Source organism: Rosa rugosa, chromosome 4 (assembly GCF_958449725.1).
Source record: "Rosa rugosa chromosome 4, drRosRugo1.1, whole genome shotgun sequence".
NCBI classification, from domain to species: Eukaryota; Viridiplantae; Streptophyta; class Magnoliopsida; order Rosales; family Rosaceae; genus Rosa; species Rosa rugosa.
The window spans coordinates 23299852-23317642 of NC_084823.1; the positions used below are offsets into that span (position 1 = coordinate 23299852).

General features: G+C 38.9%; 1 protein-coding gene across 1 annotated transcript in view; it reads left to right on the plus strand.

The window, feature by feature from the left end:
* The window catches only part of LOC133744529 (uncharacterized), a 95935-nt gene that overhangs the window by 59968 nt on the left and 18176 nt on the right, over positions 1-17791 (plus strand). Inside the window, exon 4 of the mRNA XM_062172625.1 lies at positions 11679-12418. Coding sequence (XP_062028609.1) covers positions 11679-12418 — 740 coding nt within the window. The remainder of the gene's footprint in view (positions 1-11678; positions 12419-17791) is intronic.

Below are 17791 nucleotides of genomic sequence, written 5' to 3' on the forward strand. Positions count from 1 at the left end.
ACATACATTTAACATACGAATTTAGAAGACAATGAATAAAGAAAGCAACAAAATCACATATATATACTCACATAAATCGAAACAAACAAAGAAAACCAAGTTAGAATGGGTTTTGGAAATCCTACTCCTATTTATACACAATTTACAAATCCATATCACATTAGGAATCCATATACAACAAGGATTACTAGTTATTATCTACTTAGAATTACTTAATCTACAAGAAAACAAAATCCCTAAAAAACACCAAGAGAATCCCTAAATTTTAGCAATCCCTAAAAAACACAAAACAAATCCCTAAAAACCACTAAATTGATTCCTAGAAAATACTAACACATATTTACTATTCACGGAGTTACTATTCACGAATTTAAAAACATTTTGTTTTATTTTATTTATTATTTATATGAACATGCTACCTAAAAACTCTAAGTTAGTTTTAATTATTTACACAAACAAGAAAACATAACAAACGAAACAAGGGGGGGTTTTTGAAGATTTAAACTATAATTTTCGAAAACAAATAAAAGATTAAAAACATTTTATTTACATAGGTGGGAAAAGAAGAATTTTTGGAAAACAATTTATCAAGAACCTTTCAAGAACAACATATTCATGCATCCCTTAATCTTGTTAATTACCATGGAAAGATATCAACCAAGAAACAAAGTTACAAGCGCCCAATGTCCCTTATATGACTTCCCTTTACGCAATTGATCGACGAAGCGCCAAACCAACATATTTCAAATGCAAGTATCACACAATCGAAGCGACTCATAATCTCATGCATTCAAATCATTAAGAGCAAGTGAAAGTTTAGTCAATAAACATGCAAATTCAAGTACTCGAAGCGAATCTTTTCATTACATGCATAATCTGATCTCGACCTTTGTACAAAGCCTTTACTACTATATCGAATTAGGGTCCCGAAGCGTTTTACCTAATTACTAGCTCCAATTACATGCAATCATCCTAAGTTGGCCACCAAAGAACAAGAACACATAAAAGTTATCTATAAAACAAAACCAGATTATCAATCCATATTTCGGCAATTAATCAAGATCAAGAACACATAAACACATCAAACATAGAAAAGCATATCAAAATTGCATCCAAAAATCAGAAAGTTAACTCATGGTTTCGGTTTTACACATAAAGAAATCAAAACAGAAAAATACAAATACAAGAACACTAAACCGTAAAGAAAACATAGGGAAGATGGTATGAACAACCCTTGACTACGTCCCAAGGTCCAAAGCAGATCCAAGGCAGCAACACAAGGTAGAATTCACGGCTAGGATGGAGGATGGCACGGCTAGGAACTTGTAGATGCAAAAACCTGAAACTCAAGAGTAAACCGGTGAGAAACGAAATTGTGGAGAATAATATGTGTCTACCTGGAGACGTCTAATACACAAGGTATATATAGGAGAACGTCCCAAGGCACTCCCAATTCGTTTCTACTTGGTTTCTCCAAAGTTGTGTTGATTTAGGACTTGTTTGGCACAAAGTAGATTTCCGGCAGGATTGACCTCAGTGTACTAAAACGGCCATAACTTCCTCTAGAAAATAGATATCGACGAGCTGTAAAATGTTCTGGAAACTAGACATCTGTAGCTTTCCAACCATATAAAGATCATAATTTTCTGAGCTCTGAGCGATTTTCTATGCTCCGTTGAAGTTGACTGATCTGCACAGGCAGTAATCCGAATCTGTAATGGATTTGACTTTTAAAGCATAACTTAAGTCTAATTCGGTTTTCCTTTGTATCACATGCCTCTCACATGTCTTTCACGCCTTATTGAAGAATGAAACGTCAAGAACACCCTAGAACCTTCAAGAATCTCACGGCAATTCAATCCTTACTCAACAAGAAGTCCAAACTCCACATTGCTTTGAAATCCGAATTCCTTGTTGTTTTCTCTTCCATGTGCACGGCATATGATCTTCTTGAGACTTCTAGATACTTCATGAACGTTCCAAGGCTCTCCTAGTATGAGTAGAACTCCATATGCAAGTAGGTTTCCTAGTTGAATACTGCTTCCTTTTCCGAGATGCTTCTACACTCTTCCGGAACCTTCTTGAGTAATAATCCTTATCCAACAGGGACTCCTTGTCATACTAGTATTCCTTATCTGAGTAGAATTGAGTTTCCTTGTCCAAGTAGAACTCCTAGTCCAAGTCAGCTTCAGACTCCTACTCCAACTGGGATTCCTTTTCCTAGTCAAACTGGGAAAACTTCCATTTCTTCATTTCTTTCCATTTCTGCGCCACTTGTGCCTTCCTTAGCCATTTTTGGACTTTGAGACTCCATTTTACCTGCAAAACACTAACTAAGTTAAATTGATCAAGAATAAGGAAATAACTTAGCAAAATATAGGGTTTAAACATTATAAACGTCGCATTTTATGCTCCTATCATATTTCCCTACATTTTCTGCGTTATTTCCTTAATAAAACTCTGTTTAGGAAAGTTTCCATTCTTTGATTGGGAAAGTTCCTATTTGTAGAAAGTTTCTATTTTGGTAGTTTCTATTTTTCATTTTTAGAAAGTTTCCCATTTTCAGTTTAGGAAAGTTGCCATTTTTCATTTTAGGAAAGTTTCTATTTTTCTTACTAGTTTCTATTTTCAGGACCTCCGAGCTAAAAAGTGGAAATGAACTCACAAATGGAAAGAGGAGCTTGCAAACGTTAAGGGGAGCAAAAATGAGGAATAATGGACCACAGAAATGAGCAGAAATGAAGAAAAGAAGTTTTCCTGCTTCAACCAGGAAACCCTGCGAAAGGGAGGAAAGCTTACCACTGAAGTTTCCAACGTTACCATGAAAGAGAAATGGAAGAATGAAGTGTTATGGCGTTGGAATGTATAAAGGCTTGAAGTTGAAGCAACAAGGCCCGAAAACCCTCAAGACTTATTGGATTTTCGGCAAAATGGATACAAGGCCCACAAAGCCCATGCAATTAGGGTTTGTGACGCATGGAACAAACCCTAGGAGAGTTTGCCGTGAATATCAAGAGAGAAACAAGGAATGGCGTGAAAAATCAGAAAAATAAAAGAAGATTTCGGTTGAGATTTTCTAGGGCAAATTTTAATGGAAAGAAAATATTTTTGGGAGACTTAAGAGTCTTTGCCGTGCAAAGAGAGAGAGAACAACGTGAGAATCAAGAAAAATCAAGAAGAAAACGTTGGGAGAAGAAATAGGGAGAGTTTTAAGGAAAGAAGAACGGACATCAAGAAAAGGTTCAAAACGTGTCTAGGTTCATCCCTATATTCCCTAAAGGAGTTTTGGCCGAATTTAAAGTATAAAATCAGAATATATCCATGGAATTTCGGCAAGATTATTTAGGGAATTAAATTGGAATTATATGATTGGTTGGACCACATCATAGGGCTTATTTGGCAAGCTATCATTGGAGGAAACTATGTGGCATTTTCAGATTAATTCCATGGAAAATAAAGAAGAAATACACGGCTTGGAGACCAAGTTTGCCGTCCCCTATATATTCCCTCTCCATTGTGACGTTTTGCTCCCTCCTCTCTTCCATACAATTTACACTTTAGAAAAAATCAGAAAAGTTCTCTAGAATAGCCGTGAGTTCTTCCATCCTCTAGAGCAAGCCACGAGTTCAAGCAAGGCCAAGGGAGAAGAAGAATTGCCGTGAGCATCATCATCCACCACCATCCTTGAAGCTTGCTTTCGAGATTCAAGAGACCACCACATCAATCGTTCATCACCATCTCCATCTCACGTTGTAATCTGATTCTCCTTTGTAACCTTTGCTTTGATTTCGTTGGTTTTGCTCTAGTTGACATATATGTTTGAATGAATAATTAATTTCTGGAATTTTATGGTCTTAGAAGTCATTGTGTTTGTCAACGTTTTGTCTTTGTTCTTGTTTAAGTGTTTTACGTTTTTGTGTCTTTGTGTTTTCGTTTTCTATACTTAGTCTTTTCGTTAGTTTCTTTGTTTTGTTTCTTAGTCTTTTTGGTTTGTTATGTTGATTTTGCTAAGGGACTAGCAAAAGCTAAGTGTGGGGGAATTTGATAGGAGCATAAAATGCGACGTTTATAATGTTTAAACCCTATATTTTGCTAAGTTATTTCCTTTATCTTGATCAATTTAACTTAGTTAGTGTTTTACAGGTAAAATGGAGTCTCAAAGTCCAAAAATGGCTAAGGAAGGCACAAGTGGCGCAGAAATGGAAAGAAATGAAGAAATGGAAGTTTTCCCAGTTTGACTAGGAGAAGGAATCCCAGTTGGAGTAGGAGTCTGAAGCTGACTTGGACTAGGAGTTCTACTTGGACAAGGAAACCCAATTCTACTCAGATAAGGAATACTAGTATGACAAGAAGTCCCTGTTGGATAAGGATTACTCAAGAAGGTTCCGGAAGAGTGTAGAAGCATCTCGGAAAAGGAAGCAGTATTTGACTAGGAAACCTACTTGCATATGGAGTTCTACTCATACTAGGAGTGCCTTGGAACGTTCATGAAGTATCTAGAAGTCTCAAGAATGATCATATGCCGTGCACATGGAAGAGGAAGCAACAAGGAATTCGGATTTCAAAGCAATGTGGAGTTTGGATTTCTAGTTGAGTATGGATTGGAATTGCCGTGAGATTCTTGAAGGTTCTAGGGAGTTCTTGACGTTTCATTCTTCAATAAGGCGTGGAAGATATGTGAGAGGCATGTGATGTGAAGGAAAACCGAGTTGGACTTAAGTTGTGCTTTAAAAGTCAAATCCATTACAGATTCGGATTACTGCCTGTGCAGATCAGTCAACATCAACGGAGCATAGAAAATCGCTCAGAGCTCGAAAAATTATGAACGTTATATGGTTGGAAAGCTACGGATGTCTAGTTTCCAGAGCTTTTTACAGCTTGTCAATAGCTATTTTCTAGAGGAAGTTATGGCAGTTTTAGTGCACTGAGGTCAAGACTGCCGGAAATCTGTTTTGTGCCAAACAAGTTCTAAATCAACACAAACTTGGAGAAGTCAAGTAGAAACGAATTGGGAGTGCTTTGAGACGTTCTCCTATATATACCTAGTGTATTAGACGTCTCAAGAGTCACACATTATTCTCCACAATTTCGTTTCTCACCGGATTGCTCTTGAGTTTCAGGTTTTCGCATCTTGGAAGTTCTAGCCGTGCCATCCTCCATCCTTTTCCGTGATCTTCATCTTGTGCCGCCGCCTTGGATCTGCGTTGGACCTTGGGACGTGTATAAGGGTTGTTCATACCATCTTCACCTATGTTTTCTTCTCGGTTTTGTAACTTGCTAGATAGAATTTCTGTTTTGATTTTCTTTGTGTAAAAACCGAAACCATGAGTTAACTTTCTGATTTTCGAATTCAATTTTGATATGATTTTTAATGTTTGATTTGTTTGTGTGTTCTTGAGTCTTGTTAGTTGTCAACTTAATGGAATAATAATCTGATTTTGTGGTAAACGCATGTAACTGTTGTCTTAATGGCCAATAAAGGAATACTTGCATGTTATGAGCTAGTAATTAGGTTTGATGCTTTGTGAAACCTAATTCGAATAAGTAGTAAAGGCTTGCTTTGAGTCGAAATCATATTATGCATGTAATGATAAGTTGTGACGTGCTTGGATTTGCATGTTTATCAATTCTTTCTTGAACTTAATGATTTGAAAACGGATTTTCAACGCAGTTGCTTTGATTGTGTGATGTCGACTTTTCAAAATAAAATTGTCTTGGTGCGTTGCTATTTCGATTTGACCTAAGAAAGAAAGTTAAAAGGGACATTGGTTGCGTTGATCTTTGTGTCTTGGTTGATATTATTTCATGATAACTAATAAAGATTAAGGGATGCATGAATGAATTGATCTTGATTGTTCTTGATGAATTGTTTTCGAAAGTTCTTCTTTTCCCACCTTTGTAAATAAAACGTTTTTAATCTTTTATTTGTTTTCGAAAATTTATGTTTTCAATCTTCAAAAACCCCCCAATCTTTTATGTTATGTGTTTTTGTATATTTGTAAATAATTAAAATTAACTTAGAGTTTTTAGGTAGCATGTTCATATAAAAAAATAAAATAAAAAATGTTTTTAAAAATTCGTGAATAGTGTCTCCGTGAATAGTAAATATGTGTTAGTGTTTTCTAGGAATTAATTTAGAGGTTTTTAGGATTTTGTTTTGTGTTTTTTAGGTGTTCCTAAATTTTAGGGATATGCTTTGGTGTTTTTTAGGAAAAGTAGTTAGAGTTAGTTTTGACTTAGGATTTCTTGTTTGACTTGGTCAATAATATGTATCCTTCTTGTATATGGATTCCCTATGTGATATGGATTTGTAAATTGTGTATAAATAGGAGTGGGATTTCCAAAACCTTTTCTAACTTGTTTTCTCTCTAATTTCGGCATTGCCTATATACATATACTTGTATATTTTCGTTTCTTTCTCTCATTCCTTTGCTCTCTAATTCGTGTGAACATGTATGTGTGCTCTCTAACTCTTTGTTGTTTCATAATTCTTCTTTGTAAACTTGTAATTTTCGTGTGAATTTGTAAAGTGTTCTTTTAATTTTCGTAACTTGTATATTGTTTTATTAATTTGTTTTCACATGTTAGCACCCTCAATCCCCGGTTTTGAACGATACCCTATTTGCTCTATACTAACGATGATATTTTTCAGGGTTTAAATTGACGATGCTTTTGCACGTATCAATAATATACTTTGTTTTAATTTTAATTGTTTAATTGTTTGACAATGACAGGTGTACCCTCAATCCCCGGAATAGAACGATCCCTATTTGCTTATACTACTAATGATATTTCAGGGTTAAATTATACGCTTGCTTTGAGCGTATCAATTTTTGGCGCCGTTGCCGGGGATTGAAAAATCATTTGTCACTTTGTGAATATTGTGTTTTGTTTATATTGTGACCGAAAAAAAGAAAAAAAAAAAATTTACTTGTTAATTCTTTTGTAATTGTCGAAATTTAGTTAATTAATTACTTAGGTTGTTATTTATATTATTGGACACGAATTTAATTGTGGGTTGTAAATTAAAGAAGGAATAGGTGAAGTCGTGTTTATTAATATTGGCCTAAACCCCTTATTGGTACCTAGTTCAGGTCCCTTAAGGTTGAGGGCGGCCATTATTAACATTCATTGAACTGTCTTCACACTTAGGACCTTTTATATCCAAGTAAGTATAGCCTATGTGAGATGGTGTCTAGGAAAGGGACAACGTTCATAACGGGTTCTGGATTCAGAAATGCTTACAAATGGGCGTAAACCACTATGTGGGAGTAGCCTATGCCAAAATGGATCCTACCTCTTGTGTTCGTCCTCCCCTACCTGGCCATTTCAGTAAGGTTGCCCAAAGGATGTAGGAGGGACTTAGTGTCTAGACGATTATACTTGGGCCGCACGTCCACTTGATTTACCGCTTGGAATTAAATTTGATATCAATAATATTTATGACAAACGAAAATGTAAGAATATGTTGTGATACATTAAGGTATATTGGATTAAAACATAATCTTGGAAAGGTAGCTGTTATGGCCCATTGCACTCCGAGATTCCCTGTTCCCGTACCTAAGTGTTGAGAATAATTGTAAAATAAAAGAGAAAAAAAAAAAAAATTGTGAATAGTGACGTTTTGTGTTTGGTGAGATAGTTCTGTACATATTTATGTCTAATTATACTTGTAAAGAAATAGAATTAAAGAAAATACAAATGGAGTTATGAATTTCGTTAAATACTTAATTGTTGTGAGTATGTAAAATCGTATGAGTAGACAAGGGCCCTTTTGTTAATATTGGCCTTAACCCTTCATTTGTACCTTTCTAAGGTCGTATGAGGTTGAGGGCGGCCTTTATTAACATTTGGAGAACAGTTTAACACATGAGTAATTTCCAAGCTGAGTAAGGGGCATTACAGATGGTGTCTTAGGTTGAGACCCTGGGTGATGGGTTCAAATTGGATCTCAGAGATACTATAGACTGTGCGTAAACCACAATGTGGAAGTAGCCAATAGGGGCGTAAACCTCAATGAGGGAGTAGCCTCCGTAGTATTACCAAAATGAGTCCTCCCTCTCACTTACCTCTTAATCTGGCTATCTGGCCTTCTGAAACAAAGGAAAGTGACTTATGTCTAAGCGACTGTCCCTATATCGTAGCTCACCAATAGTAGTGGTTTCTATTGGGCTCGACTTACAACTTGGAATCAATTGAGTTATTAACTATGTTTATAACATTTCCATGTAAAAATACAATACTTGTACATACCCTTCACATGTAAATCGGTTTGTTTTATACTTCTCTTACTTGTACAAACTTTGTAAGTATCTTTTGTTGCCTTGTGAATAGTGACGTTTTTGTATAAAATATTAACTTGTCTTTCTTGTCTTTTGTACGTTATTAACTTTTGTAAATCTTAATGTTGTTCAGGATCTCCATGAATGTCCAAGTCCTCTAAAATCCCTACCAAACAAGAGATTGAAGAAAGACTTGCTCGTTTGAAGAATCCTCCACAACTTGAGTACAGAAGACCTTCTACCTTGCAATTCAAGGAGTACACATTTAACGAGCAAGGGAAGAGGATCTACTCTTCTGAGGAGTCTACATCACCTACACCTACTCCATCTCCTCCTTCACGTTCACCTTCACCTGTGGTTTCGTCCAACTCTACACCACCACTTTCACCACCACCTGAAAAGGAAGAAAGGATGGCATCTATTAGGGAACTCTCCACATCAGTAGTTCAAGGAGGACCTCCTACGAGTATTGTGTACCCTGCCCCTGCTGCAGGAAGACAGGCAGAGTTTGAGCTGAAGAGTGGATTATTGCACCAGCTCCCTATTTTCCATGGCCTCAATATGGAGGACGCCAACAAGCATCTTAGAGCATTCCAGGCTGTGTGTGCAAACATGCAACCACAAGGAGCAGATGAAAACATTTTCAAGATGAAGGCGTTTCCCTTCTCTCTAGCTGACAGAGCCAAAGATTGGCTATATGAGCTTCCTGCTGGACGTATTACTTCGTGGGACACAATGATGAAGGCTTTCTTGGAGAAGTACTTCCCAGCTTCGAAGGTCATAACACTCAGGAAGAAGCTAAGTGGGATTGAGCAAGCTCATGATGAGTCCTATTCTGCCTACTATGAGAGGTTCAACTCCTTACTTGCACAATGTCCTCAACATCAGATGAAGGAGGAGAACCTACTTACATGCTTTTATGAAGGACTTCTACCTTTAGAAAGGCAAATGCTTGATGCTGCAGCTGGAGGAGCTTTTGTGGATAAATCACCTGTGGCTGGGAAGGAACTTATAGCTAATCGTGCTCTAAACACCCAACAATATGAGGGTGTAGGACACTCCATTCGTAAGGTACATGAAGTAGGTAGGAATTCTGCCATTGAGGATCAACTGAATAAGCTCACCCTCCTTATGAATCAAGTGATAAGTTCCAAGGTACCAAGTGCATCAATAGCTTGTGGGGTATGCTCTATGCAAGGGCATGTTACAGATCAATGCCCTCAACTCAATGACAATGGAGGATGGGAATCTGCAAATGATATTGGAGGATATCAAGGAGGATATCAGGGAGGCTCTCAACGTCCTAGGCATGACCCTTATTCAAATACCTACAACCCAGGATGGAGGGACCATCCCAACTTCAAGTGGACCAACAATGACAACGTTCAGAATCCTCTTGGTGGGAATTTCCAACGTCCTCAAGGGCCTACCTTCCAACGTCCTCAAGGACCTTACATTCCTCCTTCACAGAACGCTGGGCCTTCAATGTCCCATTATGATAAGACGTTGGAAGCCTTGACTAGTTCCACTCAAGCTTTGACCAACTCTACACAGACTTTGATTCAAGGACAACAGACCCACACCAAGGATATTGCAGATCTTAAGAAGCAGATGGGCCAAGTTGTGGACTTCATGGGAAAGATTCACGAGACTGGAAAGCTCCCTAGTGTCACAATACCTAACCCTAAGGGTAATATGGAGAATGCATCTGTTGTGACTACAAGGAGTGGACGACCATTCGTGGATCAACCTCAACGAACCAAGGTGGCCAAAGCAAGCAATGAGAAAGACCAAGAGCCCACTAAGTTGGAACTTGAAAAGGACCCTGCAACGTCCAAGGAAGAGACTAAGGCGTCCTCACCACTTAAGGCAAAATCGGATATCAAAGGTAGTAATTCTAACTTGTCCAATTCGGTTATTGCTAACCCTTCTTCTTCTTGCATGCCCTTCCCACGCAGGTTTGCCCAATCAAAGAAGGACGAAAGTGACCAAGCTATATTGGATACTTTCAAGAAGGTACAAGTGAACTTACCCCTCCTAGAAGCCATCAAGCAAGTCCCCAAGTATGCCAAGTTCCTAAAAGAACTTTGCACCACTAGGAGGACAAACAGAGAAAAGGAGGTGGTAAAGGTAAGTGAGAACGCCTCTGCCTTGATTCAGAGGAAGATTCCTCCAAAGTGTAAGGATCCTGGAAGTTTCACTATTCCATGTACCATTGGTAATTCCAGGTTTAAAAATGCCATGCTAGACCTAGGAGCATCTATTAATGTTATGCCCTACTCTGTTTATGAAACCTTAGGTTTAGGGGCACTTAAATCTGATAATGTTATCATTCAGTTAGCTGACAGGTCCAATGCATACCCTAGAGGTTTGTTGGAAGATGTTCTTGTGCAGGTTAACCATCTTATTTTTCCAGCTGACTTCTACGTGTTGGAAATGGAGGACTCTCCTGTGAGTTCCACTCCATTGCTTTTGGGACATCCTTTCTTAAGGACAGCTAGGACGAAAATAGATGTCTATGCTGGCTCTCTCACCATGGAATTTGATGGTGATGTTATTGGCTTCAACATCTTTGAAGCCATGAGGTATCCTCTTGATGTTCATGACTGTTTTTCTATTGATATTCTGGACAATCTTGCGCAGAAAATGCTTGATGTCATGAATGAGGATGCTTTGGTTACCACACTTGAGCAAGGAGTGGGATACACCAAAGATGGCGTCACAATCCCAGGGGATGTGCTCAAGGAAACTTGTGAGGACAAAATCATTGCCAATGTGTCCTTCCTTGAGGCATCACCCTTCGTAGGTAAGTCAACTTCACCCTTGTCTATTCAGTTATCTACTAACAAGACTCTACCTTCAGTGGTTCAGGCACCAGAACTTGAACTTAAACTTCTACCAGACCACTTGAAGTATGTCTACTTAGGGGACAAGGAGACCTTACCAGTGATTGTGTCATCCTCACTTACTTCATCACAAGAGGAGAGATTGGTGGTGATGTTGAAGCAACATAAGACCGCCATAGGATGGACACTGGCGGATATCAAGGGAATAAGCCCTACAACGTGCGTCCATAGGATACTTCTTGAGGAGGGGACCAAACCTACTAGAGAGGCTCAACGTCGTCTCAACCCTCCAATGATGGAAGTTGTGAAGAAGGAGGTTATCAAACTCCTCGATTGAGGGGTGATCTACCCCATTTCGGACTCTAAATGGGTGTCCCCAGTTCAGGTTGTGCCCAAGAAGTCTGGGGTAACTGTGGTAAAGAATGTTGAGAATGAATTGGTGCCCCAAAGGACAGTCACAGGCCACAGAGTCTGTATTGACTACAGGAAGCTCAACGCAATAACAAGGAAATATCACTTTCCTCTTCCATTCATTGATCAAATGCTTGAGCGCCTAGCTGGACATGATTACTACTGCTTCTTGGATGGCTACTCAGGATATAATCAGATTCACATAGCCAATGAGGACCAAGAGAAGACAACGTTCACCTGCCCTTTTGGGGCTTTTGCTTATCGTCGCATGCCTTTCGGACTATGCAACGCACCAGGTACTTTTCAGAGGTGTATGGTAAGTATATTTTCAGATTATATTGAGAAAATCATAGAGGTATTCATGGATGATTTTTCTGTTTTTGGAAAAAGTTATGATGATTGTCTTAATAATCTGGAAATAATTCTGAAACGTTGCATGGAAACTAACCTTGTATTAAATTGGGAAAAATGCCATTTTATGGTTAGACAAGGTATAGTTCTAGGGCATATTATCTCTGCTAGGGGCATAGAGGTCGATAAAGCTAAGGTAGACCTTGTGCGTTACTTACCCCCTCCCACTTCTGTGAGAGAGATTCGTTCCTTTCTTGGTCATGCAGGGTTTTACAGGAGGTTTATCAAGGACTTCTCCAAGATTTCGAGACCTCTATGCCAACTACTCCAAAAGGATGTGACCTTTACATTTGACAAGGAGTGTCAAGAAGCTTTTGACAAGCTTAAGGAGTTGTTGACATCTGCCCCAATCATGCTACCTCCAGATTGGTCCTTGCCCTTTGAGTTAATGTGTGATGCCTCTGACTATGCAAATGGAGCTGTTTTAGGGCAAAGGAAGGACAAACGACCTTATGCCATCTACTACGCCTCAAGAACTCTTAATGATGCACAGATGAATTATTCAACTACTGAAAAAGAGCTCCTTGCCGTTGTTTTTGCCCTTGAGAAGTTTCGTTCCTACCTACTTGGTACCAAGGTAATTATTTATACTGACCATGCAGCTTTGAAGTACTTGATGACCAAGAAGGAGGCGAAACCAAGGCTCATTAGATGGATCCTACTCTTACAAGAATTTGACGTTGAAATCAAGGACAAGAAGGGTAGTGAAAACGTGGTAGCTGACCACTTGAGTCGTTTGGTGCACGCAGAAGACCCTCTCCCTTTGGTGGAGACGTTTCCAGATGAACAACTCTTTGGAATCCAGGTAAGTGAACCATGGTATGCAGATATTGTGAATTACATTGTTTCTAGGAAGATTCCTGATACCATGTCACGTGCTCATAGAGATAGGCTTAAGAAAACTGTTAAGCAATATGTTTGGGATGAACCTTATCTGTGGAAATATTGCTCTGATCAATTGATTAGGAGATGTGTGCCTGAACATGAACATAATGCTATACTTTCTTTTTGCCATTCTAAAGCATGTGGGGGTCACTTTGGGTCTAAGGAAACTGCGTTTAAAGTATTGGAATCTGGGTTCTTTTGGCCAACGTTATTTAAGGATGCACATGCTTATTGTTTGACTTGTGATAGATGCCAAAGAACAGAAAATTTAAGCTCTAGAGATCAAATGTCATTGTCTAATATCATAACTGTTGAAATATTTGATGTCTGGGGTATAGATTTCATGGGACCCTTCCCTTCATCTTTTGGGTGTTTATATATCTTACTTGCAGTGGACTATGTTTCCAAATGGGTGGAAGCAAAGGCCACTCGAACTAATGACTCTAAGGTTGTTGCAGATTTTATCAAGTCTAACATCTTTAGCAGGTTTGGAATGCCTAGAGTCCTCATTAGTGATGGTGGTTCCCATTTTTGCAATCGGACGATTGAGGCCTTGTTGAAGAAATATGATGTTGCAGGGTCCTCCTCTTCCTCTAATATTGACGTTGAGATGTTCTTTGGAGGCTTTGGAAGATCTACAAGGGTCTTACCACTCCTTGTAGTGACGACTTTGGCTTGCTCAAAGTGTGGGGGAATCTGATAGGAGCATTTTAATGCGACGTTTTACTTGCTTTTTCCTACATTTCTTGCGTCATTTCCTTAGTAAAACTCTGTTTAGGAAAGTTTCCATTCTTCGATTGGGAAAGTTCCTATTTGTAGAAAGTTTCTATTTTTGTAGTTTCTATTTTTCATTTTTAGAAAGTTTCCCATTTTCAGTTTAGGAAAGTTGCTATTTTTCATTTTAGGAAAGTTTCTATTTTTCTTACTAGTTTCTATTTTCAGGACCTCCGAGCTAAAAAGTGGAAATGAACTCACAAATGGAAAGAGGAGCTTGCGAAAGTCAAGGGGAGCAAAAATGAGGAACATTGAGCCACAAAAATGAGCAGAAATGAAGAAAAGAAGTTTTCCTGCTTCAACCAGGAAACCCTGCGAAAAGAAGGAGAGCTTACCAATGAAGTTTCCAACGCAACCATGAAAAAGAAATGGAAAAATAAAGTGTTATGACGTTGGAAGGTGACAAGGCTTGAATAAGAAGCAACAAGGCCCAAGAACTCTCAAGACTTGGTGGATTTTCGGCAAATTGGATTAAAGCCCACAAGAGCCCATGGAACTAGGGTTGTGACGCAAGAGTAAACCCTAGAGATGTTGTTGCCGTCCAAAGCTAAGAGAGAAACAAGGAGTTTGCCGTGGAAAATTAGAAATATAAAAGAAGATTTCGGTGGAGATTTTCTAGAGAGATTTTCTTGGAATGAAATATTCTTGGAGAATTATTTTGTGTTGTTGCCGTGAAGAATTAAGAGAGAAAAGAGGAGGATTAACGTGAAACCCTAGAGGATGACGCCAAGAGAGATTCTAGGGGAGAGTTTTAAGGAAAGCCAAAGTGTGGAGACCAAGAAACGGCCAAAAAGGAGTCTAGGTTCGTTCCCTATATTCTCTAAGGAAGTTTGGCCGAAATTGAACTACAAAATCAGAATATATCTCTATATATTTCGGCCAAGATATTAGGGAATTAAAATGGAATTTTGTGATTGGTTGAACCATGTCATAGGGCTTACTTGGCAAGATTTTATTGGAGGAAACTATGTGGATTAACCAAGTAACTGCCGTGAGGATTCTTGGAGGAGTGGACGTGACAGGACCCACCCCGGATTTCACCCTGAAATCCGAAGTGGACCTGCGGGGCCCACCTTAGAAGAAATTTTGCCAAAAATTTGGCAGAACTTCCCCTAAAGTGGACAACCCAAAACCTGTAGAAAGAAAATTTACACTTCTAAATCATCCATCCTTATTCTCCTGGAGCCACCCTGCTCCCCCAAACAACATCAACCAAAATCATATGACACAAAACACAACTTAAATAACATTAATTTCCTCAGGTAGTCAGAGCAAATCTAATAGCAAGGGTGATCAAGGAAAACCTAAATCAAATAAAAACGCGGAAGCCACGCTGTTGTCTATGCCTCAACTCCAATGTACGCCCGACCTCAACTAATTTCGCCTGCAAACTGGGCATTTGAAACCGAAGGGCCCAGGGGAAAGTACATAAAAACGTTAGCGTGAGTGGACAAAAATAAATAATTGTAAAAACATAAGAGTTTATACTTTCCCACATTTATCTTTTTAAAACCCGATGCATGCAACAATTTAAAGAAACACAACAATTTTAGTACAGCTCAAGAAAACCGACTAGCCCCGCTAGCCACAACCAAGCAAAGAGGAAAGAACTCTGATACTCATGAAAATGAGACCAGCCCCGCTGGTTAAGGGAATCGGACTAGACCCCGCTAGCCCAGCAATAATATAATGAGTAGGGGAAGATGATAGCCATACGAATAAGCCACTCAGGCTTGGTTGGGTGATAGCCTCCCAGGCTAAAGAACTCCCATAACTCCCGTAATATACCCTTACGCCACTAAGTGTAGTGATAGGATACTGGGCTACAGAATTACTGTCACAGAGACAGTAACCTGCGCCACAAAGGCGGAAGGGCTACGGTGATCCCATCACCGCGCCACAAAGGCGGAAAATCAATGCTAGCATGATAAAATCACCCCTCAGTATGGCACAGGGTAACATAACCGAAAATCCAGTAAATCCAAAATACATAAGGCTTCCCCCATCTCTCGTAAAAGAATTTCCAACGACGTGTCCCACACGCCAAAAGTATCTCCAAATTAATAGCAAAAGCGAGAAATAATAATAAATCGTAATCCCCGTAAACCGAAACAAAACAAATTCTAAAATCATCATCAAGGCATTCCCAATGCCAAAATCGAAAGTCAATAAATAACAAGAAATATAATTCCATCGAAATCTCATTTCGAAAAATATTCCAGAAATCTCAAAACAACGAATAGAAATATAATTAATTCCGGAAATCACCTCGGAAAAATAATTCGTCGAAATTCAACATCAATTATAAATTCGAATCCGAGCATAACAAATTAATAACCGAAATTCACAACCGAGGTAAATCATAATCCATCTCAGAAAATCATTATTGAAAGCAAATCCATGAGATAGACCAAAATCAAATTCCAAAATCAATTCATATGCTCGAAAAGTAATATGTTAATTAAATAAAGAATTAATTCAAGAAATAAACGCATGCATCATTATTTAAAACAAAAGTCCACTCACAGTACTATTCCGACGATCACGCATTCGTGTTCCGTCATCGAGCAATAGCTCGGTACGTCGTCCTGTACACAATTATATTCCGTGAATAATTCTTCAATAATTTAATACAACTCCTAAAATCAACTCCTCATAATTTCACCTCCCAATTCTCCTCGGATTTAGCCCAAATTATACCACTAATACCAATTCGTTAATTTAAAGGTTCCAAGGCAGAACCGAGAGATATCCGACGGTCGGATTCTCGTAATTCGATAATCGAAACCTTAAATTTCAAAATCCATAAATAATTCTAAGTTTCTCTAAAAATTACCAAATTTCACATACAAGCTCTACACAATTAATAGGATTTAATGGGCTAAAAACCGGAATTAAAACACTGCTCTACGCGCCTCCACGCGCTACCCACAGTGGCGGCGCGTGGGGTCCACGCGCCGGCAACCACTACCTCCGATGACCACCAAAATCCGGCAATAGCATCAACACAACAGACCCAACAATTTTCCCAACAGCAACACATTCCAATTTTACCTTGAAGTAGTCGAATCCAACCAGTGAAGAAAAGCCCCGAAACCGGAAGAACCCTAGAAATGCAACTCGTTAATTCGACCTCTACAAAGCAAATTGGAATGAAATACTTTAGGGGAAATGATCTCCATCAAAAACCGAACCTTCGACGTTAACTTGGTGGCCGGAGGTGGCCGGAATTGCCGGAAATCGGCGAAAACCCCAAACTGCAGCCGGAGAGAACTTTGCTTCGATCCGAGCTTTTCCGGCCAAATCGTTGAAAACAAAGGGCACCAGCGTGACAAGGGGGAGGAGGCGACCCTGTGGTGGCCGGCTTCTGCTGGGTGATGGCCGGACGGCGGCCAATCGAAGGGAAGAAGAATTTCCCGAAGGAGAAAGAGGGAAAAATCGGGGGAGAGGAGAGAGAAAGGTGGGTTTCCGGTTTTGGAAACCTACCACAGTAAATTTCCTTATATATATAATTTTCTTACCATGAACAGTAACTTTCTTAAATCACTCATAACTTTCGCATACGAACTCTGATTTAGGTGTATCACATGTCCACGGACTCGGTTTAACGTCCTCTACGACTTTCAAGAAGGAAGTTTTCTCAAATTTTGGCCCGATCAAAAAGTCAACTTTTAGGGCCACTAAAATACCGAGTTAGAGTAAAAAGTGAGAGTAGTTGTCATTTACCGTCCAAATGACTAGTAAACGGGTAAGTGAAAATACGGGATGTTACATTCTCCCCTCCTTATAAAAATTTCGTCCTCGAAATTTCAAACCGTTGAAGAGTACACCTCAACCCGAAGTACTGCTCAAACACATAGAACTTAGTTTCAAAAAAAAATGTTCCAAGAATTGGCCGATCGAAAGGAGATCAAACTTAAAGAGAAACGATCCTCATTCAATACTTTCTAAAACTTTAAACTTGTCGTCTCTTCCTTGGGTTAAGTTCACCTTCACAATCTCACGTCACTACTTTAACAATCCAAAGAGTCTCTAACCATACCAACTACTCAAGCAAAACACAACCTGTTTATAACCCAGAAAACACAAGGTATTGACATTACAAGTCACTCGGTTGGAAAGAGGTATCCATAGTCTTTTCATATAACTTGCATGGTGAAGATCCACTCTGTTCACCAATAA